This window comes from Callorhinchus milii, unplaced genomic scaffold, assembly GCF_018977255.1.
Source record: "Callorhinchus milii isolate IMCB2004 unplaced genomic scaffold, IMCB_Cmil_1.0 Scaffold1, whole genome shotgun sequence".
In the NCBI taxonomy this organism is placed as follows: Eukaryota; Metazoa; Chordata; class Chondrichthyes; order Chimaeriformes; family Callorhinchidae; genus Callorhinchus; species Callorhinchus milii.
Genome location: NW_024704742.1, coordinates 36,291,377 through 36,318,434, shown reverse-complemented (window position 1 = coordinate 36,318,434; position 27,058 = coordinate 36,291,377). Strand labels below are relative to the sequence as shown.

At 41.8% G+C, this 27,058-nt stretch overlaps 1 protein-coding gene across 1 annotated transcript; it reads right to left on the bottom strand.

Annotated features, from left to right (window-relative positions):
• Nucleotides 1-781: 781 nt before the first annotated feature.
• Nucleotides 782-26,878, bottom strand: tmem175 (transmembrane protein 175). The gene is made up of 10 exons (XM_042337823.1): nt 26,570-26,878; nt 19,306-19,344; nt 16,332-16,429; nt 15,706-15,757; nt 14,677-14,712; nt 14,299-14,382; nt 9,800-9,964; nt 7,475-7,553; nt 5,043-5,178; nt 782-1,547 (listed from the first exon to the last, which is right to left on the bottom strand). The coding sequence occupies exons 1-10, from the start codon at nt 26,735-26,737 to the stop codon at nt 884-886; spliced, it is 1,521 nt and encodes a 506-aa protein (XP_042193757.1). The 5' UTR covers nt 26,738-26,878; the 3' UTR covers nt 782-883.
• Nucleotides 26,879-27,058: the final 180 nt, after the last annotated feature.

The window sequence follows — 27,058 nt, the reverse complement described above, 5'->3', positions numbered from 1 at the left end:
CTGCAGAATGTGCAAAACATGTTTTTTTCTTTAGCTGTAAACACCAAGTTACAAGTGATTGCCCATCTAATTATCAGATCATTGTAAGTAAGCTTCTAAAAGATGTGAATGCTTCTGTTATCAATGCTTATTTCTTTACAGGGATGGAACAGTATGGCTTCAGGCTATATCAATATCCAGTTTATGGAGGAATCATTACAGTATTTATATTAGGTGGATGGACTTTTCTTTCCAAGAATGTTTACTTCTCAATGAGGTTATATAAGATTGCAAACAACATGTCATCTACAAAACAATTGAACCCATTCAGTAACTACTTCTACTTTGGATGTTATATCATAGACAAAGGGTCAAAATTGTAAAGAAATAACATTAACATGTAACATTACAGCATAATTAGAAATAAATTATCAAACCATTAAACTGAAATCAAGAAATGCTAAATTCCATCATTTTCTTTCCTGTCAGTACAAACATTAAACATTATAATATTTTTTACCTTCGTATAAAACATTAACATTCTTAACATATAATAATCCTTGCATTTGATATAGCGCCTTATCACATCTTCAAGACATCTCAAACTCCTTCACAGAATATACTGTAAAGTGAATTGACTGTATATTTTGTGGATGAAATACAGCAGCCAATTGCACACAGCAGTGTCCCACAAACAATCATGGATTGAAATGACCATTTTTTTTTAATAAAGGAAATCTTGACCATATCAAATGCAAGGATTATTACAAGTGGAATTATAGTCAGGCAAATTTGTTCAGAAAATAGGGACAAATGGACATCGAAATGTATCTATCTGAACCTTTTGCACTGTACATTCAACAACTGTCTGCATTTCAGATGTGCTGCAATACCTAGTGACGATCTATGATATAGCCTCATTCACGGGGATGATTGATTCTTCTTCTTCTAATATCATGGTTTTAGGTTTTGATCTACAAAACAACCACTTTAAGATAGCCAGAGCAAATCGGACTATAATTCTTAGAAGTACAAATGCAAAAGGGACAATAATTTGCATCAAGTGAAAAATTTCAGTGCTAAACCTACTTAACATGTATGTCAGGCAGAACGTAACAAAGCTCATGGAAGGATAAAGTGAAAGTTTTGCAAACATGAAAGCATGCTCTTTACCCCCATACTGGATGTGACGATGCAGGGTTTCCTTTTCATTGTAAAGTGCCACAGCCCAAATGGCAAACTGGAAGATACTGGCGAGAAAAATAATAACGCAGCTGATCTGAATGGCTTCACGTTCATTGTGAGACTTTGCAGTAAATTCATGGGTGAGGCGAAAAGCCAAAGGCAGGCCACCAATGAAAGCCAGTGACAGCGTGTTCAGGAGGCCCATCAGTCTTGTTGGTTTAGTGATGTACAGAAAGAGTGAGTGGTGGACAAACCAGAGAAGGCCAACAGTCACAAATGAGCCAAAGTAAGCCAGGAATTCTGGACCATACTCACTAAGTGCTTCAATAAGCTTGCCATTGAACTGCTTTGCAACTTCTTTAGGATCAGGAACATTGTCCTCACTGTAACAATCAAACAAAAGGCACATCAATTCAGTTACAAGAAAACCTGGGAGATTTTTTTTATTAAAAAAGATCTTAGAATGAATCTTATGAAAAAGATCAAAAAGCTTGATTAGAAAAGAAGTTCTTATAGAGCGTTTCTGAACACACGATGAAATACTATGTAACTATTTATTACATTGAATAAAATGGAACCCCTTCTCCCACCACTCCAGGCCATTCCCAATGTTGGGGAAATCTGGTCCACTGTATTATTTCTGATCAATATAATGTAGAAGTAGTACTCTCGCTTCTGAGTCAGAAGGTTGTGGGTTCAAGCCCCACGTCGGGTTTGAACTCACATAGTCTAAGATGACATTCCAATGCAATGCTGGGGATGTGTTGCATTGTCGGAGGTGCCGACATTCGGATCAGACGTTAAACTGAGGTCCAGTCCATCTGTTCAGGTGGATGTTAAAGATCCTACTTCTCTGTTCAAAACAAGAAGGCTGTTTCTCCCAGTGGTCTGCCTAGCAATATCCCAAATAAAACTGGTCACTCACTTCGTGGCCATTTGTGGGACATTGCAATGCCTAATTGGGTTGCCCTTTTTTTCTACAAATACCAAGTCACTACATTTCACAGTAAATCCTGTGAAGCCCTTTGGGATGTCCTCCTGATATGAAAGGCGCTATACCAAATGTAAGGATTATTATCAAAACACAAAATACTGCAGATGCTGGAACCTGAAACAAAAACAGAGAGAGCTGGGAAAACTCAGCAGGTCAGGCAGCATCTACGAAGAAAGGAAAGTGAGTCAACGTTTCAGATCCACAATCCGACAAAGGGTTGTGGACCCGAAACATTGACTCACTTTCCTTTCTCCATAGATGCTGCCTGACCTGCTGAGTTTTCCCAGCTCTTTCTGTTTTTGTGTAAGGATTAGTATTATTATTATATAGTACCTACTAACTGGCTAATACTCATTTCCTTTAACGAACTCATTTTGCAAGTTAAGTAAGTAAATCTCAAACTATCAAGCAGGTTTATTGACATTTCAAAAATGTGAATGTTGCTGAATCCATGTCTAAAGCAGGGTGGAAATGTTGCCCTCTAGTGCATAAACTGATCTCTGACCAAGTTTTAAAATTGTAATCAACCCAATCAATCTGTGGGAGATTTCCTATTTCATTCAACACATTGAACAGGTATTTTTTTGATTCTTGGAAAATTCTGGATGATCCCAGTAAAAAATATAAGTTGGTCCCGTTTGGTTTTGATCTTGTTTCTGACACCTTTATTGATGGTGGGTATGTAAATAGTGTGAACTCTCTAAATTATGCAACACAATCAATTATGCCAAAGAATCAATTTAGGGTCACAAACACTTTGACTGTGATATTCTAGGAAACATAAATAATTAAAAATTGGTACATGTGTATGGAGTTATGTATGTGAAGATGTTCAACAAATAGAAAATAGGCACATGAAGCTGTCCTATGAAGCACTGACAGTACAAGCAGAGTATCTGCACTCTATTTACAATGATATTGGTATGCCAGGTATAACAACAATGTCATTGCAGATATGGTTTATATTGAAAGAATGAGAAAGTGCCTGTAATATCACTACAATCTTGATGTAAGGCTACATCTCCAAAACAACATGTTTTACCCACAATGTTGCATAATAATAATCCTTACATTTGATATAGCGCCTTATCATATCGTTGGGACGTCTCAAAGCGATTCACAGAACATATTGTAAAGTAGATTGACTGTGTATTTTGTGCGTATAAATATATATTGTATGATATATATAATGCATAAACCATGAGCAAACAAATGGCTTGTATAAACAATACAAATTTACATTGTGGAGTCCTGTAGCTCAGTGGTTAGAGCACTCACTTTGCAAGTGAGAGACATGAGTTCAATTCCAGGCAGAGGGCGAAACCTTGGGCAAGTTTCCTTACTCCACACACCTAATAATAATCCCTCCAAAACCAAAAACAATAATAAAATGGGTCATTTCAATCTATGACTGTTTGTGGGACATTGCTGCATGCAATTGGCTGCCGCGTTCGCCCACAAACATACAGTCAATTCACTTTACAGTGTGTTCTGTGAAGTGCTTTGGGACGTCCTCCCGACGTGAAAAGCGCTATATCAAATGCAAGCATTATTACTATTATTATTATTTAGAGAGCCTTTCACATCAGGATGACACGCCAACACGCTTAACAGTACAGAACAGTGAGCTAAGAAAGGAGCCAGGTCAGTAAGGTTTGAGGAGGTCGCAGAAGTGGGGGGAGTCAATGGATGGATTTAAGGATGAGAATGGAGATCTTGAACTCGATCCGCTGGAGGATGGGGAGCTAGTGGAACCAGGCAGATTGGGGCAATAGGCTCATGGAGCTTAGTGTGGGAGAGGATATGGGCTGAAGAGTTCTGAATAGTCTGCAGCTTGGGTAAGAAAAAGCTGCGGAGTCCAGCGAGCAGATACAAATACAAATTAATAGCTAATCCTTTTCATTGATTGTCAGCCTGATTCAGTTAGTGGCACTCTCACCTCTGAGTTAGAAGGTCCCCATGTCAGGACCTTGAGCTCATAGTCTTAGCTGACATTCCAATACAGGATTTGGGGAGTGTTGCATGGTCTGATGTGCTGCAAATGTAATCTTGTTGTGTTCTTGTTCCTGTCCTTCGGATGAGACATTAAACTGAGGTCCCGTTTGCCTGTTCAGGTGGACTTTAAAGTTCCCGTGGCACTACTGGAAAACAGTTTTCCTGGTGTCCTGGCAATTCCCCCCAATAAAATTGGTCACTTACTTCACAGTAAAATCCCGTGAAGTGCTTTGAGACATCTTGAACGACACAATAAGGCACTATATCAAATGCAGCGATTATTGTTATTATTGTTATTTTTAACTTACCTGCCCGTACCCTCCGTTTCTCTGGCTCCGGTCTGCTCCACATCCCCCGCTCCAAACGCCCTACCATCGGTGGCCGGGCCTTCAGCCTCTCAGCCCCTAGGCTCTGGAACTCTATCCCCCAGTGCCTTTGCCTTGCCTCCTCCCTTTCCTCCTTCAAGGCCGGTCTCAAGACCTTTCTCTTTGACCGTGCCTTCAGCTCCCCTCTCGACTCTCAACCCCTTCCTCGCTCCCTCCCTTCCCTCCCCTCACCCTGACCATATCCCCCCTGCTCGGGTCCTGACCCAACTGTACAGCGCCTTGGGACGTCCGCCCGACGTGAAAGGCGCTCTATAAATGGAATCTTGTTGTTGTTGTCGTTATCTGTACATTTTATTAAAAATTCAAAAAATCAACAACGACACTTGGTCAGCACCAAAGTTGTTATATAAATCTTACCATTGAAAGGGTTTAAAATAAAACTGAATAAATTTACTTGAAGGAAAATAACTTTAATGGGGTTTGGGAAAAGAGTTGGTGAATGGGATTATACAGTCGTAGCTAACTCTAGTCAACAGCATGATTGATGTTGATAAGTAACTTACCATATGTCTAAAATAAGAAGAGTTGCAACAATAGCAAAAACTCCGTCACTGAAGGCTTCTACACGCTCTTTGCTCAGTGGCTCATTTGAGTGAAAGTTGGAAAACGGAACTCGCTGTAATCTGGGTTCTTTTGGACCTTAGACAAAAGCAAATAGAGTTCCTCTCAGATTACACAAACTTCTACTTAAACCACAAACATTATGACACATTTCTTATAAAAACATTTCTTATAAAGGAACATCAAATGTCTTTGTTAGTTTTAATTATCCCTACTGTTACTGCCCTCCCCCACCCCCCATGACTCCTTGTTAAGCCAAAAGGAGAAGCAAGCGGGGACAGTTTAGCTTGTCCACGTCTGTCATCACCTGCCTGTGTCTATCATCAGAGGGTAATTCATAACTGGAACAGGTTACCAGGAAAGGTGTTCAAGGCCAGATACTGGATCTTTCAAAAAGCAACTTGATGCTGCAATGAGAGGATGGTAGGGTAGGTGTCTATCATCAGACACTCCATTTTCTGCCAATACAGTGTGGGGGGGGAAGGATGTTCCATAAACAAGCACCCTCACAAGATCATAAGAGAAATTCGGATGAAGAACCCCTTTGGCTCATCTGATCTTATCCTTCAAAAACACATACCCTACCGTCCTCTCAATGCAGCATTGAGTTGCTTTCTGAAAGATCCAGTATACTGGCCTTAACCACCCTGCCTGGTAATCTGTTCAAGTTATGAATTACCCTCTGGCTAAAGGCATTCTAAAGGCAAACGCTCTGGGACGCTACTCTGCGTGAGGGGCACTATATAAATGCAAGTTGTTATTGTTGTCTGCGCCCAAATGACTATTTGCAATCCTAAACCTGTGACATCTTGTCTTGCTGTCTCAGTGCATCCAAAGTATTGTTCTGAGTTTATTTTCTCCGTCCCGTTTAAGATGTTATACACCCACATAAAGGTCCCCTCTGAAATCTCTTCTTTCAAAATTGAAGGTTCTGGATTACTTAATCGTTGCTTGTACCGTATTCTTCTAACAATGAGCATTATTCTTCCTGCTACCCTATGCACCTTGGCTGATCCCTTGTATTATGACACAGCACTGTAGATGCGGCTTTACAAGAGCACTATAAAACACGAGTATGAATTTTGGAATCTAAACTCAACTGTTTGACAATATAGCTCAGGATCCTGTCTGTCTTCATTGTGGCAAATCAACTCCGCGCACACCTCTCCTCCCACTCCCTCTTTGAACCCCTCCAGTCCGGTTTCTGCCCTGCCCACCGTACAGAGACTGCGTTTATGAAAGTCACAAATGACATCTTCTCTATCTGTGACCAGGGCTCCCTCTGCCTCCTTGACCTCCTGGATCTCTCCTCCGTGTTCGACAGTCGATCACGCCATCCTCCTCTACCACCTTTCCTCCGTCATCCACCTCAGTGGGACCGACCGCACTCGCCTGGTTCGAGTCCTACCTTACGAACCGCCAGCAGTACATCGGCACAAACAGTTTTTCCTCCTGCTCTCACCTGGTTACCTGTGGGGTATCCCAACGATCCATCCTTGGCCCCTTCCTCTTTCTGATCTACATGCTCCCTCTTGGGGATGTCATCTGCAGACATGGGGTACACTTCTACATGTATGCGGACGACACCCAACTCTATTTTTCCACCTCACTTTGCGACCCCCAGTCCCCTGATGTTCTGTCAGCCTGCCTGTCAGACCTCAGGAGCTGGATGAGTGCAAATTTTCTTCAGCTGAACGCTGACAAGACGGAAGCCGTACTCTTTGGCTTTCGTCAACGTCTAAAATCACGATTCTCACCTCCTCCACCTGCCCGACCTCCCCCTAAAACTCTCCAAACCCATATGCAGCCTAGGCGTCAGGTTCGACCCCCAATTATCCTTCCTCCCCCACATCTGGTCCCTCACCAGCACCACTTTCTTCCACCTCCGACGCATCGCCCGTCTCCACCAATACCTCTCTCCAAAAGCCGCTGCAACCCTGGTCCGTGCCTTGTTTTATTCATCTGCACCATTGTCCTTCCTACAGGACACTTTGGAAGTGAGGACAGTCAACACTTATGAACCGCGTCACAAATTTTCTACAAAAATAATTTCCCAAACAATTCTAATGTGAGAAGTTAAAATAACTTATTGTGAGTATGCATATCCAAGCCTGTGTTACCCGCATCCATTGTGCACGGCAGCTTGATCTTGTAAGTGGGAGCCAGTAGAATGGGAGGTGCTCAGACATGCTTTTTGGCTGATGTCTTTTCCCTTCTGCTGCTTTACACAAACCTTTCATCAGTTAAGGCCCTAAAAATCCACCTAGTCTTAGCCTCCAAGACCATTTTGCCTTAAGACTTAAGATTGTAGAATGTGCCACCTTTGAAAGCTCTTCATTATAAATCACGTAAAGATAGCCATTCAAACACTCACCTCTTATCTTGCTCTTACACCACGTCAAACATTCAGTAATGTATGGGAGAAAGATAACCAGTGCAAGCACTACGTAGGCCTTTGAGAAAGAAAGTTACCAACAATCAAAAGCAATATGAAATCATCAAAATATAGTATAAACCACATTATATTATCACTCTTGGCTCTAATCCTCTTTATGCGAGCCATATTTTGCAATGAAAAAATATTCAGTGTGTAGTTTAATGTATATTAACATAGATATAAGAGGACACATTTCATAAAGCATTATTTTTAATGTAATATTATCAGTTTTATGTAATCATAATGTTGCAGATTAATGGGTAAGCAGAGGCATGCAGAAAAGCTCCAGGAACTGTGATTGGAGAACTTAAAGTATAGTACTGTATGCACGTAACAATGTAATTCTTTTCTCCACTGCTGTTTATTAACTTTTTTTTCTGGCTGTGCGCATAGCCCTAACTGCCCCGTTGAATTTAATTGTCTGCCCCGCACATGTGTGGCGATTTCTCTGCAGTAGAATTCCATATATGTATGGAAGCCACAGACTGGCACAAGAACCCATGCACAACCTGTGGGAGAGTTGTAGGAAAATAAAAATCTGTCCAATGTGTGAATTGCATTCCTATAATTGAAATGTGGGCTGACATCTAAATACTTGTCTTAAAGCCAGTCAATTATCAGTGAGACGATTAATCATTCAGCTTAATTATAAAGATACAGTAACTACAGAATTATTGAAAATCATTCACTTCACATTTCCCTACAAACATAATTTTTAATCAATTACTATATACTATATTTTCTTACAATAAAGGTTGCAGACATAACATACGTGTTTAATGCTCCACGGCTGCCTTGTAAATTATGCATAATCAAGATATATATGTAATGTTTTAGGGGCTGTACACTTATATGTTGTTAATACAAACACCTATGTGAGTACATGTGCAAATACAATATTGGGCAAACATTTGCTTTGAACTTAATGCTTCTATTGCATTCTGCTATGGATTTTATATTAAAAGGTAAAACACTATTTTTTTTTCTTACTCCAACACCTTTGTTTTTGATCTTTCCATTTCTCTTAACTAAACGGGATGAGCACATTGTGAGGAAGGGTATTTAGGTGTCAGCCTGGCTCAGTTAATAGCAATCATGAGTTAGAAGTTGGGGGTTCAAGCCCCATGTCAGGATTTGGAACTCACATTGTCTAGACTGACATCAGAAAAGAGAAGGGAATTTCTCCCTATCTTCTGTCCAATAATCTCCCAAATAAAATTGGTCATTCAATTCTTGGCTGCTGTGGGACGCTGTGTTTTGCCTACAAATACACAGTCACTGCACCTTATAGTATATCCCGTGAAGACCTTTGAGACGTCCTCCCAACATACTATATTTAATCCAAGGAATTTTTTTTTATTAGAGGGCTTGTGGAATGAACACGAAATTGGGATTAGAATGACGGCTTCTTGAAGGAGCAAAGACCGACAGAAAATTATGGGCCAAATGGTCTCTATTTGTGTAATGCTTTTCTATGGTTCTATATGCATAGCCAAAAGCATTATGACTTCTTTCTGGCCAGAAATGTGAATTCCATCTCCAGACCCCGAAACTGAGAACATTACAAAACATCAACTGAGCAATTCAACTGAAATGGAAGAGCCAGGGAAGAACCAGTTCTCCATATGGGTATTTGAGAATCAGAGAGTCGTATAATAATAATATTAATAATCCTTGCATTTGATATAGCACTTTTCACGTCTTCTGGACGTCTCAAAGCGCTTCACAGAATATACTATAAAGTGAATTGACTGTATATTTGTGGGCGAAACCCGGTAGCCAATTGCACACAGCAGTGTCCCACAAACAGTTGTGGATTGAAAATGACCAATTTATTATTGTTTTGTTTTGGAGGGATTATTATCAGGCGTGTGGAGTAAGGAAACTTGCCCAAGGTTTCGCCTGGAATTGAACCCAGGTGTCTCGCTTGCAAGGCAAGTGCTCTAACCACTAAGCTACAGGACTCCACGGTATGCCTACCAGGGATAGTTGATTTTCTTTATTTAATCTTTATTTATTTCACTTGGTTGCTACATTAGTCTTTTGATTTCACATAACATGGCTGTTGTGTTCACCCACAAAACACAGAGTATATCCTGCTAAATGCTTAGGGATGTCTTCCTGGTGTGAAAGGTGCTACACCAAATGTAAGGATTATTATTATTTGAACTTTTCACCAAGTGTAGTGTTCCCCAATGCTATACACAACTACAAATTAACCTCTTGAAAATATTAACAAGTTGAGATCAGTGAACAACTCACCACTGGACAAAAGATGAAAGAGAGGATTGCTGCAAGAAGGAAGAAGGCTGGAGCTCGTAAAATCATCTTCAGAATTTGGTACTTGTAAAGAGTTTGCTCCTGTGACGCTTGTATCTGGGTGTTCAATAAGTAAGGTCGACTGAACCCATAAATAACAATTACTGCCTGTAATGGAATTAAAAGAGGAAAATCAGCTTTCAATCTTGCAGCTACAGGACTAACCAGTAATAAACCAGTCTTCGTGTAGCTGCACATAAATATATAAAATATACAGTCAATTCACTTTACTTTAACCCCATATCAGCCTGTCCATTCCGTCTGTTCGGCGGACACTGGCCTGCTTCAGGTCTCCCGCACCCCATTCAGGTCGGGCATTCAGCATCTCCTCCCCCACACTCTGGAACTCTATCCTGCAATCCCTCTGCCTCACCCCTCTCTTGCCTCCTTCAAGTCCTGTCTAAAGACCTTCCTATTCGACCGTACCTTTGGATCGCCCCTCCCACCCTACCTGCCCTCCTCCCCTTCTGAACCCAACTCGGGCCCCAAAACCCCTGACTGTCCAGCACCCTGAGACGTCTTTCCAACATGAAGTATAATTTGTTGTTGTTGTTTACAGTATATTCTGTGAAGCACTTCTGTTGTTTACAGTATATTCTGTGAATCCCCTTAAGATGTCTCGAAGACATGATACAGCATTATTTCAAATGAAAAGGATTATTATAAAGTTTACAAATTATTATAAAGTCAAACTGATAGCAAATCAGACGTGGGAATCCTAACTGCTTTTGGGACATGGCATGTCAAGCGACTGCCAGGATGGTGGAAGGAGAACTAAATGGACCTTAGTCTTATTTTGCCTAGTAAATTCTTATGTTCTTACGCTTTTTCTCTTTTCTAGCGCAGGAAAACTGCAGTAACCCCTCCTTCCACAGCAGCTAATTCTGTGCAGATAAGTACTGCATCAACTGTTGAATTTACCCATTGATCTATTGTGGACACCATCATCAGTACATCTGTATAAATTGTTTCATTCTTCAACAACAAAAACAATCATAATTGCTTTGGATAAATTTATGGCATTAATGAGATCTCACACTGATATTGAATAGTGTTGGGCGTAAACGTACTAACAGGACATTTTATCAATCTGCAAATAATTGTTAACCTGTAAACAATGAGACATTACTATAGAACTTTACAGCACAGAAGAAGACCATTTGACCCATTTTGTCTCTTTTGAACATGCAATCCATTCAATCCCATTCACCTGTCATTTCCCCATACCCCTGAAATTGCTGCTTTTGAAATATCTAGCTTGGTGCCTCTTGAAAACCGATATGAATTCTGCCACACACAGGAGTGCATTCCACATCTGAACGAATCTGGCAAAAAAATCCTCCTAATCTCCCTGAACCTCACCCCAACCACTCCATCATTGACAGCCATGCTTTCAGCCCCCAAATCCTGGAACTCTCTGCCTCAATCTATCCATCTTGCCCATTTTCAGATTGCACCTGAAGAACTTCTTCTTTGACCATGCCTATGGTCACATCACCTCTTTGGTTTTATATTCCTCACCACTATTTATAAAACCTAGAATCCCATTAGCTCTCTTCACAGCTGTGTCTCCTGCTTTCCCATATTTGAAGATTCATGCACATTAACTCCTAGGTCTCTCGGTTCTTCTAAACCTTTTAATATTTTAAAAAAAGATTTAACATATAGCATATACTTGGTCTCATTCTTCATCTCAAAATGTACAACCTCACATGTTTCTGCATTAAATTTAACCTGCCATTTCTGAACCCAATCTGAAAGGTTATGTTCTCTTGAAGGTATTTAGAATCTTAGGTACACTCCTTATTTTGGGGGTCATCTGAAAAATTAGAAACTGTGACCCTTATACCAGAATCCCAATCATATATATATATATATATATATATTTATAGGAGAAAACAGTGGTCCTAACACTGACTCCTGGAAGAAATTACAATATATATCTGGTCATTCTTGAATAACCAGGTACTCTCAAAAAAAGTCTCCATGCACTTTTATCTATTCTCTATTTTATTTCATTAATCAATTCTATTAGATTTGTCAAGTAAGACCTGTATTGTATAAATCTTTTACAAAAACAATCAGAATCTATTGCTATACACATGATAGATTCTGTGCAATTCCAGCAGGCAAATAAAACAGCCAAAAAATCATATATTGAAAATGCTGAAATATGTGCTCTTTTTATTTTGAGGTGATTCATGACAATCCCAAGTTAACAAAAATTCCTGATGGGAAATTTAGTACAATATGTCAGTCACTAATGTTTAATGTTTCTTGCGAAGGCAAAGTTCAAAGTGAGACAGTAAGCTTTTATCCAGCTTTCAATAAGCAGGCGAGTCACACTCCTTTTCAGTGACTGGGACTACAAAAACAGCATTGTTTCATTGAAGAGGTCCATGTGTACAAAATTCAACCTTTGTGCAGTGTGCAGAAACAAAAATGCAGAACTATTTCTGTGCAGCATTAAAAATATAAATCCAATTCTCTCCCTCAGAATAAGGTTTCTAAAATAGGATTAGGTGGCAAAGACTGAATTTCCTGCAGCTGAATGTCAGCAAGACGGTAGCCATACTCTTTAGCTCCTGTCAAAGTTCTTCTCTCCTGAGGATCTGAACTCCTCAATCTCCCCAGGCACTTTTTTCCACCTCCGCCACATTGCCCGCCTCCATCCGTACCTCACAACCAACACAGCTGAAACCCTCGATTATGTCTTTGTCACTTCCCGGCTGAACTATCCCAATGCTCTCCTCGCTGGTCTCTCTATCTCCACCATGCACAAAATCCAATTAATTAAAAACTCCGCCACCCGGATACTCACTCACACAAAACTCCGTACTCCCATCACACCAGTCCTTGCCAGGCTCCACTGGCTCCCAATCATCGAATGGATTGATTTCAAGATCCTCTCACTAGTTTTCAAATCTCTTCATGCCCTCACACCTCCCTATCTATCTATCCGATCTGCTTACACCCACTCCACCACCCGCTGCTTCCAATCAGCTGGCTCCGGGCTCCTGTTTGTCCCTCATCCCATCCGCTCCAATGGCTACTATACCCTGAAACTCTGGAACTCTCCCTCAATCCCTCCACCTTACCCCCTCCCTCCCCACCTTCAAATCCCACTTAAAGACAACAACAACTTGCACTTATATAGTGCTCTCCACGCAGGGGAGCATCTCAGAGTGTTTAGAAGACCTTCCTTTTTGATTGTGCTTTCGGTCACCTCCCTCTCCCCCTGGCTCATCGGCAGACTCTGCCTTAGTCAAGCACTCCGGGACACTACCCTGCATAAAGGGCACTATGTAAATGCAAGTTGAGGTTGTTGTTGTTTAAGATCATAATGTAGGCTGACACTCTAATGCAGTGCTAGGAAAATGCTCCATTGTCAGATGCAGTCCTTCAGATGAGATGTTAAACCAAAGTCCTGTTTGCTGGTTCAGTTGGATATTACAGATCCCGTGACATGACCCAATTTCGAAAGAAATGAGTTTCTACCAGAGCCTTGGCCTGTTATCCCCCAGGCAAAATTGATCATTCATTGCATGTCTGTTTATGGGACACTATTGTGTAGAAATTGGCTGTCACATTCGCCTTCAAAATACACAATCATTATACTCTACCTGGAAGCATTTTGATACGTTTCAAACCAAAATAAGATGCTATATCAAATGTAATGACTATTATATGAATAAAACATACTTAACTTGGCCTATTTGGCATAATCATTTGTTGTCCAACCTACATGTCTGTGCTTAATTTTTGCCAAACCGTTTTATTTGAATCTGATTTTAATATTCATTTTTTTGTTAAATGACTTCAACATATTGGATATATTTTTCAATATGGAGAGAAGCAGGACGCAGACGTCAAGTTTGACACACAGCAGTACTCAGTCACACTGCTTAGAGAAATTGGTAGAGACTAATCAAAAGGCTGAGCTAAATACGGAAGGTGGATTGCTAAATCTGGACTCAGACTTACAGTACATTCATGAGGAAGAGGATGAAACAGGGAGACCAAGCGTGCCAGGGTGACAGAGAGAGTACTACTGGTGTGATGCACTTAGCACACTGAAAACACTCATCCACTACAGTATATGATGCATTTAGAGTTTTGTAGCTCAGTGGTTAGAGCACTCGCTTTGCAAGCGAGAGACCTGAGTTCAATTCCAGGCAGGGCAAAACCTTGGGCAAGTTTCCTTACTCCACACAGAGCCTAATAATAATCCCTCCAAAAAAAAAACAATAATAAATTGGTCATTTTCAATCCATGACTGTTTGTGGGACATTGCTGTGCGCAATTGGCTGCCGCGTTCGCCCACAAATATAGTCAATTCACTTTACAGTGTGTTCTGTGAAGAGCTTTGGGATGTCCTCCCGACGTGAAAAGCGCTATATCAAATGCAAGGATTATTATTATTATTATTATTTAATCCGTACCTGAATTAATCCAATGACAATGGCACTAACACAAAACAACAGAATTCCAAGTGGGTCATCTGGAAACGAAGCCATCAGAGAAAACTGGGAAAGAAGGAGAAAATTAGTCAAGAACAAGTTTCAGTGGTTACATATTTCTGTCTAAAGCACTCTCGTATAAAGTCTGCATGAAGCACCCAAATGATCACAGAAAGGAAAGGTGAAGCTATGATGGGCTCGTGTCCGACTTAGGTATCCAATTGTATCCAAGTGACAATTAAACATTTCAAAGAGGGAATTCCCTCAAAACGTATTTTTTAAATAAAATGTTCTTTCTATTTTACCAATTACTAGTAATGCCTTATTTAAAGTTGAAAGTTCTGTTATATATTTACTTACAGTGTAAGGTAGGAAGGTTATAAGCATCATGCATGCCTAAGGAAGAAAAAAAAGTACATCAATGTGTTTGCAGAAATAAACATTGTGCAGCGTCTTAATATTTATCAAAAAACTGAACTTCTATTTATTGCTGCTACCATAATGCTGGTACCAATACAATACCACTACTATTTCTTAATTGATATATAATTGTATCAGGTCAAGATTTTTCTATTTTTCAAAATATCCAATGTAGTTTTAAGTTCCCCATTCCTTGCCAATGGAGAAGTTTCCTTAAGTCAGAAACCTGGTGCAAAGATATAAAAGATTAAACCTGTGCAAAATATTTCCAGTGTTGCACATCTGCAGTTATGGTTTATATCACCATGACCTCCCAGTGACTGGTCAGCACCTCCAAAGCCAACCAATGAGCCAGCTGGCTGGTCTGTCACCAACAGTACCCTGGAGTACGGCAGATCTGCCTGGCTCAGGAACTGGACCACAGAGATCACCACACAGGATTAACTCTATTCCATTTCCAAATACGCCATCTTGACGGCAACTCAGCTCCAAGGAGACTTTGCGGACCTCAACCTTCCCCCCCACCAACCTCCCCAGCCAGGAGGACAGTTATTTGAGTCATTTGATAGTCATCCAACAAGTGCATGTTTGTGCCCTCCTCGCTGAGTGGTATCAGATACCAGAATTCCCTGCAAGCTTCCAGTCAGAGTATATTGGAGTGAATACACAAGAGAATAAGTATTCTGCAGGTTGTGTGTGTGTGTGTGGGGGGGGGGGGGGGGGGATGTTTGCTATCACACCACCAGGGAAAGCATACATTAAACTGCACATTTGTTTCTTGATGGTGCAGAACAACATTAAGAACAAATTTAAAAGTGAGAGAAAAAATAATTGCTAGGTTATCCAGAGGATAAATGGCTAATAACAGGGAGTTATTAATACTCTTTCACGTGTGTGTACACACACAGCTCAACGCATCTTTATTTAGTGTGATATTCAGACAGTTTGTGGTAATGACCGTGCACTCACCAAGTTGAGAAGGGCGAGTACATCATCTATTCGTTCAATCACTTGAAACAATCTATCAATAAAAAAAAATTAAAAACGTTCTATATTTGTGCAGTATTTTTAAAAACAATTTGTCTTTTTTACAACAAAATGAATACAACAGAAAAAACACAATTATTCAGCACATTTCTAGCATTAACGACTACAATTTATCCTCCAATGTTACCCTTTCTTTCTCAAAAGCCCTGATTCACAGACACCAGAAGCTTTTGAATGATTCGCTCAAATGCTAACTTGTTCGTACTCAAATTTAGAAAGTGTGGATAGTTAGGCAGCTCAGTTGCTGGGACCACCCCAGCACAGCTTGATTCTGTTCTCACCCAACGCGGACACTGGATAACGATTATAAATTTAAACACACCTTGAATTTTTCCTCTACCTAATGCAGGAAGATGGTTCAGCACAGACCAGTGATTACACTTGGGATTTATTTTATACACTAGTTTTGCATTAAACATCTAGCTTCAACAACATTGCTCACAAGTGATTGAATTTCTCGATAGCACTGGCCAAACCATCATTTGTTTGATAGGGTAATACTGTAATTGCAAGAGCAATTTTTTTTAAAACAAGAGAATACAACTCACCTGATATGTGAGGCCCAAGCCACTGTCACTATTAAAAACGTCATAACATAGACAGCAATCTTGGTTGCAAGAAGCTGTTGTAGACTTTCTTCTAGTTCCTGTATCAGAAAAGATAATTTGATTACCTTGCATCATATACAAATCACAGTAGAGAGGAATTTCAATTTTGGGGGGGGGGTATCATGCCAGAGTATCCAAACCAAGCTGCGAATTCTACAAGTTACCAACAGATTGAAATTTCCCTGTCTGGAATGGAAAGCACACTCTCTCCCTGGAGGAAAGTGCCCTGCTTAGCTAGTTCTAGAAAGTATGAGGCGCAGGTCGGCAAGACTCAAGGCTTAGGAACTCCAGAGTATGTGTTGGTTACAGATGGAGTTTAACCAGCAAACCTCACACAGCTTGACATGGAGAATAAGCTTGTCGTGCTTGGGCCTTCCGAGCAGGACAAGCAATGGGAAGCTTCCCAACCAGTGCTTTGGACTTTGGCTTACAGGGTTAACAGGAGTTGATTGGGAAGAATCCCCGCTCCCAGTAATCTGTCTGCCTCTTCCAAATCCTGCGACAAGCCAGGTCATCAGCAGTGCCTTGAAGTACTGTAGACCTGCCTGACTCAGGAACTGGACAACCGAGACTTCCACAAAGGGACAACTCAATTCCGACACTCCAACGCCATGAACATTACCTTGGAGCCAGCTCAGCTTCAAAGAGATCTCACTTACCGCCCCATGCCCCAGGAATACAATTCATATATATATATATATATATATATATATATATACATATAATATGATTGGTAAATGCAACCTTTAAATGTGAATATTTTTATTTTAAACTGCACAAGTTTTATTGCACTGAGTTGATAATCAAAACTCATACTAAGTCCATATCTAGAGAGAAACACAGGATCCTGAAATATTTCCATTCCCCTCTTTTTTTCTTCGTGCAAGCTGTTCTTATCCTCTGTAATCGGAGATCATCTAAGTTTAGCTCAACATCATGACTCGACAGTAAGTAGGGAAATTGAAATTGTATTGGTTGGGGGGAGGGGAAGAATGGTGAATCAGAATTGTGTCAGAGAGGAATTTGAAACATGTCCTGGAGTTGGGAAAGGGAATGAAACAGAATTAATAATCCTGTATTTGAGTTGGAATCGGAGGAGGGATTGTTCAGGGGATAAGGGAGAAATGTAACTGGATCTCCCCTCTGTGTTGCAAAGGCTGTCAGTTCTCCAATGAGCCGTGTCAATCCAGCCTTTCAAATCAGATTTTTTAAAAAATATCTTCAGGGCACTAGGAATGTATCTGTGACAAACAGTATGCAGCTCATTTCCTGCAAACTTATAAGTGCATCTCTTTGTCCCTGTACTCGTGACACCCAAATAGATTTATTACATTATAACTTAATGTATTCTAACAAACTGCACTAGTTTTAGCTCACTGCACATATTATTCATTTAAAGTTTTAACAGAGAAGAAAATGATACTATTGTGCTGTAAGGGCAATGCAGAATAAGTGTGGTACAATACTCCACTGTATCCACACAATCTGACTGAGACCCTTTTTCTACAGAAAAATGCAGCTGTAGCAATGAGATCACAAATACCAACTTTTGTTTTATCAGCTACTGTTGACAACTGTATAAAGTAGATTAACTAAAATGTGTACCTGAACCAGCCCTGATCCATATTAAAACAAATAAATATAAGATATGCAAGTAAAATTTGCATAAGTCTTATCTTTGTATATCCTATAATCGCCTAAGTCGGACATTCAACCAAGTTCCATTCAATTTTCTATCAAAACCACTTAGGTTTCTTTGCACTACTCATATTAATCACCTCCTAACTCGTAACGCCGCTTCCCTAACCTTCTTTATTTCCGTGCTTCCCGGCTACTTGAATTACGGGAAACGACACCCTGAATTGTGGACACATACTTATTTACCAGCCAAATGCACTGAAACACGGCAAACACAATCTTGATCCATTGACGCACATGCTTTATTACTTTATTAATAAATTTATTAAGAACTTTATTACTGCGATTCAATGCGAACTCCAACGTTTGCTGGAAAGTACATATACGGTGATCGGCCTAAGTCATATTGAATCACAGAAAATGTAGTCTTGATTCATCACCACATGTGCACTTACCGGCTGCATTAAGCCGCGCTTGAGGAGTGTAGATTATTGATTAAATTGGATTTTCTACGACTTATACAATTTGCCTGCAATTCAGACTTCATGTAAGTTGTACTAAATGTTACAGTCGTGACTAATGTGAGTTTTACTGAATAATTTATAACTTTGTATTGTTTATGAACCTAAAATGATTGGTGTTAATTCCTGTTCATTAATATCTGGGGAGAGGGGGAAAAATAAGAGGGAGCAAGGGGGGGAGAAAATCTTGTTGGTGTGTAAAATGTTTACATCATTAGGTCTATTGAAAAGTTTCAATGAGCTAATATATTTATTCAAAGAAAATCCCTTTCATTCTAACGAATAATACATCTTGTCAGAAAATTAACTGTACTCAACCTTTTCAGAAGGAAATAAAGTGTTTTCTCCATTTCAATTAAGGGCAAATTCCCTCTATTCTCCCACACAACCTCCAGGCTGTTCTGCGACTGGAGAGAGAGCAAGAAGGCACTGCTCTATTATTACCGCACTACATCAGTAGCAATTCAGTAATGCTCCAGAGATTATCCCTCCCTCCTGTGGAGAAATGCTTGGTGTTCAGTTTGCATTTTTCCTGCTACAGAGCTGGTAAGCTCAGAGGGAACAAAGAATTCAGCAGGTTTATGGACTCAAATAAGGTTTCCCCACTGGCATGATGATAAGGCTCCAGTGAACTGCATGACACCATTAGAAACATACCTCTTCACACAAACATTCCATTAATTAACGCACACTTAAACACTGTAAAATGCTACAACTTATTTTGCAACAATTCTAAGTATAATGCAGTACAATACCTCATCAGCACTGATTTTTGTATGACACACGGGTAAAATCTGGAAAAACAAAGCAAAGCAGCACATTAATTCAAAACTCACTTCACTGCATAATGCATCATTGTTCTTAAAATCTTGCAATAAAAAGGAACTTTTTTTAGGGAAAGACGATAGTTGGTTATATAGTTGACTAATAGGAATCATTAACACTTTGATATTGTACTCCCCTATAGTTCTGATGACGGGTCACGCACTTAACATTAACCTTTCTTTTTCATTCAGGTTCCGATTGACCTGCTATGCATTTTCTCTTTTTATACACGTGTTATATAACAATTGGCCAATTTTTTAAAAAAAGCCAAAAAAAAGCTGCAGGTGAAGTAGCTCATCTGCTCCTAACTTCCATTATCAGCCAGGTGTCAGTCAGGCTTCTGTTGTTAGCACTCACGCCATTGAGTGGGAAGGTTGTAGGGTCATCACACATCAGGACTTTAAGCTTTAGTCAGGTTGGAACTGGCTGGGTGAAGAGCATGCCGAATAACCATGAACAAAATAATGCAAAACTAGATGCTTTGAGATGTCCTCGTGATGTGAAAGATGCTGCATAAATGTAAATTGTACTGTATCTCTGGGGCAGAGGGCGTTGAATGTATATTTTGCACACTGTTTGAACTTTTTCCCCAATACTGAGCTAAGTAGAATACGAAGCTGCATCACATCAGAACATTTGGCAAATGCTACATTATAAAACAAGGAGGCAACAGAGAGAATAATTAAAAGGTTTTGAAATTAATCATACTGATGAACTAATTGACTTCCTATTTTGCAACCAAGGACACAAACTGTATCTGCAACTTATCCACAGAGATCAGCAAGTTCATTTCAAGGATAGGAATAAGGATTTCAAGGATAGGAATAAAGGAACAGTTTACTGCACAATGGTTTTGTAAGATTATCACATCTTCTCCACAACTGACACGCCCATGTAGTGCTAAGAGTGACAAGGCGCTATATCAAATGCAAGAATTATTACTATTATTATTACATTTTTGGAGATGTCCTTCGGATGAGACATGAAACTGAGGTCGCATCTACTGGTTCAGATTGATGTTAAAGATCCCCTGGCCCTGTTTGAAGAGTTTCTCTTGTCCTGGCCAATAAATCCATAGGTAAAAAATTGGTCATTCCCTTCAAAGCTGTTTGTGGGACATTGCTGCGCTTAAATTGGCTGCCACGTTTGCCCTACAAAATACCGTAAAGAGTCACTACAATACAGAAAACTCTCTGAAGCTCTCTGAAACGTTTTGACACGATAGGGCATAATATCACACACTGTACAAGTTTCTTTTATACATCTAAAGGCATCAGTCTTATTATTATTACAATAATATTATTATTACAATAATGTAAACATTATTGCTGGCCACCAGGGGGCATAGATGAACAGTCTGCTGGAGCCTTTCCAGCACATTTTCTCTCCGAGACGATGTTCCCGGTCTTGTGATATAAGCATCACAACAGTGACTGTTCCAAGATAAGGGCATTATAGTCTCAACAACCACACTGCCCGGATTCCTAAGAATAATCAGTGCCAGTGCCTCTCACAGCAATGGGCAGAACTAAAGGACATTTGTGATCAATGTGAATTCACTACACTTTTTGATAGAGCAAGTCCTGTATAATATGCTGCCTCTCTATATATTATTAATATATTTGCTCTTTATTTATAAAGAACAATCAATGTTAAGGTCCTGAACTTTAATTGTGATCAATCCTGAAGTTCTCGGAGCTCAAATGAGGTCCGGCACAGCAGCGATGCAATTTATACTGTGCTTTGTGCAACAATAGTCAGTATAAATCAGTGCTGAGCAATATGATAGGAAAGTGATTTGAATAGGTCCCTGTCTGTTAAGCAACTCTGAGACGCCACCTGGCGTGGAGGTCACCATGCAAGTGCAAGTTGTTGTTGTTGTTGACCACTTTGAGAAGGTGATTTCAGCAAGACATCGGATTTGCACTGCTGCAGTACGAGTTCATCTGGCATGAATAGATTCGGGCTCTGCTCGAAAAAAGTCCTTCAAAAGTTTAATAAACATCCCAAGGAATCAGAGAGGTCTGACTTTTAAGGTGTGACAAGACTGTGACAATCTTAGTAGTCCGGTTCCTGAGCAGGTCCGCAAGTACACCAAAGCACTGATGAGTGTGGCTGATCAGTGCTTTGAGGAGCCATCCTCATCAAAGGATTTGGAAGATCACTGGGAGCAGCAATTCCTCCCACTCAACCTCTGTTCACCATGCAAGCCAATGCACTTTACAAAATACAATCATCAGAATTTAAGTGAATATTGTTATACTGTACAGGTGAACGTGGCAGCTAATCTGCAATAGCAACACCCCGTGACAAAACATCCCACAACAATAAATAATTTGAATTGGGGAATAGATTTAACAAATAAGAAGATGAATTCTCACATTTTTAGAAGTGCGTTATCAAATCATTGAAACAGGTTAACATTTCATACTGGTGGAGAGCAGGGCGGCAGAAACGTGGACTTGTCAGGAAAATGATGTAACATACAAAGGATATTTGGTCCTACAGTTTGAAGGAAGGCATTGTTAACCAAATGTAAGGACTCCAACACGTAGCCCCACTTGAAGGGCGCTATTATTTTACAGAATATTATTCACTGTACTAAGATTCAAACTTGAAGTGCAACTACAAGGACTTTCATATTCCACCATAGGTTGAGCCCCTCACACCCTGAAGATAAATCTATGCCAACAGTAAAATCATTTTAGAACGTACTGGAGGCGAGGCCCTGTGTCTCTGTCTTTCTCCAACAGCAGTGCTATTTTATAGAAATAAATATTAGTGGCTGAGAGGACAGAGGACTTTGTGGGAAGTGAGGAACTCTGAACTCAAAAGTGAAATTAAAAACACAGAATATGAGGAAGTGCAATAGTCATAAGATTACAAAATGGCTTGCATGAAGAAGGCCCTTCGACACATTTGATCTCATTCTTCCAGCATATATCCCATTCCATCACAGCATCAAGCTCTTTTTAAAGGAATCTAAAGTCCTGACCTCAACCAATACTCCTCGGAACCTGTTCCAGTCGCTTAATCACCCTCTGGATAAAGAAATACTTCCTGGTGTGTTTCCTTTGCAAACCTTAACCTGTCATCCCTTGTTCTGTTGTCTCAGTTCACCCTAAAAAAGTATTGATTCTGATTTACTTTCTCAATCCCATTTAAAATCTTATATAGCCCCAGAAGATCCCTCTGAGATGTCGCTTTTTTTCAAGAATTAAGAGTCCTCGCTTAACTAATCGTTCCCAGCTTATTCCTCTGATCCTGGGGATCACCCTTATTGCTCTGCTTTGCAGCAACATTATGCTGCAGTGAACAGAACTTTAAATCCAGGATTCAGATCGTTGATGCACTACCGTGACAGTGTTCAGTGAAACCCCTGGATGTCACTGCAAACAGAGGCCAGTGTGTTTTTGAAATCAGATTTATTCTGACAAACTGGAATTAGGCCAATTATACAATTTGGAAATAAAAGATCAATATTAACTGGTACAACTGGTCTTTATTTATTTGCAAATAAAGGTAAATGTAAGTAGTTGTCATCATTCCAGATACAGTGATCATCCAGTCATTCACTTAAGTGGAAATTCTTTGCGTGTAACCATCACATGTACAATACAGATTCATTTCCGGCAAGTCATTGGGTAGTGATGAGAACTAATTTTCCTAGTCCAGGCTGCAGATTCTAAGGTCAATTATCAGATTCTTCACCATGATCATCTTTTAATACAATCAAAAATTGCATTTACATCATGCCTTTCACGTCAAGAGGATGTCCCAGTGGGGTGAACAGTACTGGCTGGCACCCCAGCTGGGGGTGCGAAATGATTGGAGTGGGGAGGGGAAAAGTGCGGTCAGAGAGGTGAGTCGGCAGACGGACTTTGAACGAGCTGAGGAAGGGAGGGAATCAGGATGCAATTCCAAAGTGGGGGCAGAAAGCTTGAAAGCCTGCTCGCTGATGGTGGGGTGGCTATGGTGAGCTATGGTGCCTGTTGAGCGAAGGGTGCACCCGGGTCGGTAGTTTCTGGAGGGTGGAGAGGTAGGGTTAGGCAAGACAGTGGAGGGATTTATGGTTGAGAAAAGGATTTTTGAACTCAATCCACTGAGGGATGAGGAGCCAATGGAGCTGAGTGAGGAGAGGAGTGATAGGCACACAGAGCCTGGAACAGGAAAGGACACAAGCTGCAGAGGTCTGGAGACTCTATGACTTGTGTGAGTAAGAGAGTTACTGTGCATCACTGAACAGATAAAGCTACACATATATTCATAGAAATGTCAGCACCCTCGGAGGTCATTGAGACCCAGGCTCATAATAATGTAAAATCATGCAAGAAAACTTCTGCACAGTTATTAAGGCATCATTTGCTGCACACTCGCTCACTCACGCTCACACCCACTTACACACACACCCACAAACACACACATACATACACACACACATACATAGACACACACACACACACATACATAGACACACACACACACACACATAGACACACCCACGTACAGACACACACCCACAAATACATAGATGCACACACACACACACTCACAAATACACACACACACATACAGACACACCCACACACACCCACAAACACACATAGACACACCCACATACACACACCTACAAATACATAGACGCACACACACACACACATACAGACACACCCACAAACACACCCACAAACACCTACACACACACAAACACACACACCCACAAACACACCCACAAACACACACACCCACAAACACCTACACACCCACAAACACACCCACAAACACACACACCCACAACACACCCACAACACCTACACACCCACAACACACACACACCCAAACACACCCACAAACACCTACACACCCACAAACACACACACACCAAACACACACCCACAACACCTACACACCCAAACACACACACCCACACACACAACCACAAACACACACACAAACACACACACACCCAAACACACCCACAAACACACACACCCACAAACACCTACACACCCACAAACACACACACACCCAAACACACACACACCCAAACACACCCACAAACACACACACCCACAAACACACCCACACCCACAAACACACACACCCACAAACACACCCACAAACACCTACACACCCACAAACACACACACACCCAAACACACCCACAAACACCTACACACCCACAAACACACACACACCCAAACACACACCCACAAACACCTACACACACCCACAAACACACACACACCCAAACACACCCACAAACACCTACACACCCACAAACACACACACACCCAAACACACACACACCCAAACACACACACACCCCAACACACACACCCAAACACACACACACCCAAACACACCCACACACACACACCACAAACACACCCACAAACACCTACACACCCACAAACACACACACACCCAAACACACCCACAAACACCTACACACCCACAAACACACACACCCAAACACACCCACAAACACCTACACACCCAAACACACACCCACAAACACACCCACAAACACACACACACCCACAAACACACCCACAAACACCTACACACCCACAAACACACACACCCACAAACACACCCACAAACACCTACACACCCACAAACACACACACCCAAACACACCCACAAACACCTACACACCACAACACACACACCCAAACACACCCACAAACACCTACACACCCAAACACACACCCACAAACACACACCCACAAACACACCCACAAACACCTACACACCCACAAACACACACACAAACACCTACACACCCAAACACACACCCACAAACACACACCCACAAACACACCCACAAACACCTACACACCCACAAACACACCCACAAACACCTACACACACACAAACACACACACACCCAAACACACACCCACAAACACCTACACACACCCACAAACACACACACACCCAAACACACCCACAAACACCTACACACCCACAAACACACACACACCCAAACACACACACACCCAAACACACACACACCCAAACACACCCAAACACACACCCACAAACACACACACACCCACAAACACACCCACAAACACCTACACACACACAAACACACACACAAACACACACACCCACAAACACACCCACAAACACCTACACACACACAAACACACACACACCAAACACACACCCACAAACACCAACACACCAAACACACACACACCCAAACACACACCCACAAACACCAACACACCCAAACACACACACCCAAACACACACCCACAAACACACACCCAAACACACACACACCCAAACACACCCACAAACACACACACCCACAAACACACCCACAAACACCTACACACCCACAAACACACACACACCCACAAACACCTACACACCCACAAACACACACACACCCAAACACACACACACCCAAACACACACCCACAAACACACACACACCCACAAACACACCCACAAACACCTACACACACACAAACACACACACAAACACACACACCCACAAACACACCCACAAACACCTACACACACACAAACACACACACACCCAAACACACACCCACAAACACCAACACACCCAAACACACACACACCCAAACACACACCCACAAACACCTACACACCCACAAACACACACACACCCACACACACACCCACAAACACCTACACACCCACAAACACACACACACCCACACACACACCCACAAACACCTACACACCCACAAACACCTACACACCCACAAACACACCCACAAACACCTACACACACCCAAACACACCCACAAACACCTACACACCCACAAACACACCCACAACACACACACCCACAAACACCCACAACACCACACACCCACAAACACACACACACCCAAACACACCCACAAACACACCCACAAACACCTACACACCCACAAACACACCCACAAACACCTACACACCCACAAACACACCCACAAACACCTACACACCCACAAACACACACACACCCAAACACACCCACAAACACACCCACAAACACCTACACACCCACAAACACACACACACCCAAACACACCCACAAACACACCCACAAACACCTACACACCCACAAACACACACACACCCAAACACACACACACCCACAAACACCTACACACACACCTACACACCCACAAACACCCACACCCCCCCCCCCCCCCTTACCATGACAGTGGCTATGATGGAGATCAGGGCGTCGCTGTACGCCAGGAGCCTGTGTGAGGACTGGGTGCTGCCCTGGGCCTGGGGGGTCCCCGGGGGCGAGTGGCTGTGGCTCTGCTCCTCCTCCTCCTCCTCCTCCATCACCTGCTCGGGGCCGCTCTCGGACAGCATGTGGGCAGCGCCGCGGTCACCACAGCACAGCAGAGCACAGCAGAGCAGCTCCAGGTCAGGTCTGGTCTGGTCAGGTCCGGGTCTCCTCCCGCGGCGGCGGCGGCGGCTCCGGCCTCAGCTCCACACATCCGCTTCCAGTTCCCCAGCAACGGCGTCAGCTGCTCCCCGCCCAACCCGCCCCCAACCCGCGCACACAGCCCGCACACACAGCCCACAGCGCGCCCCGCCCCAACCCGCCCCAACCCGCGCACACAGCCCGCACAACCCGCACCCCACAACCCGCACAAACCCGCACAACCCGCCCCGCACCCACAGCCCACA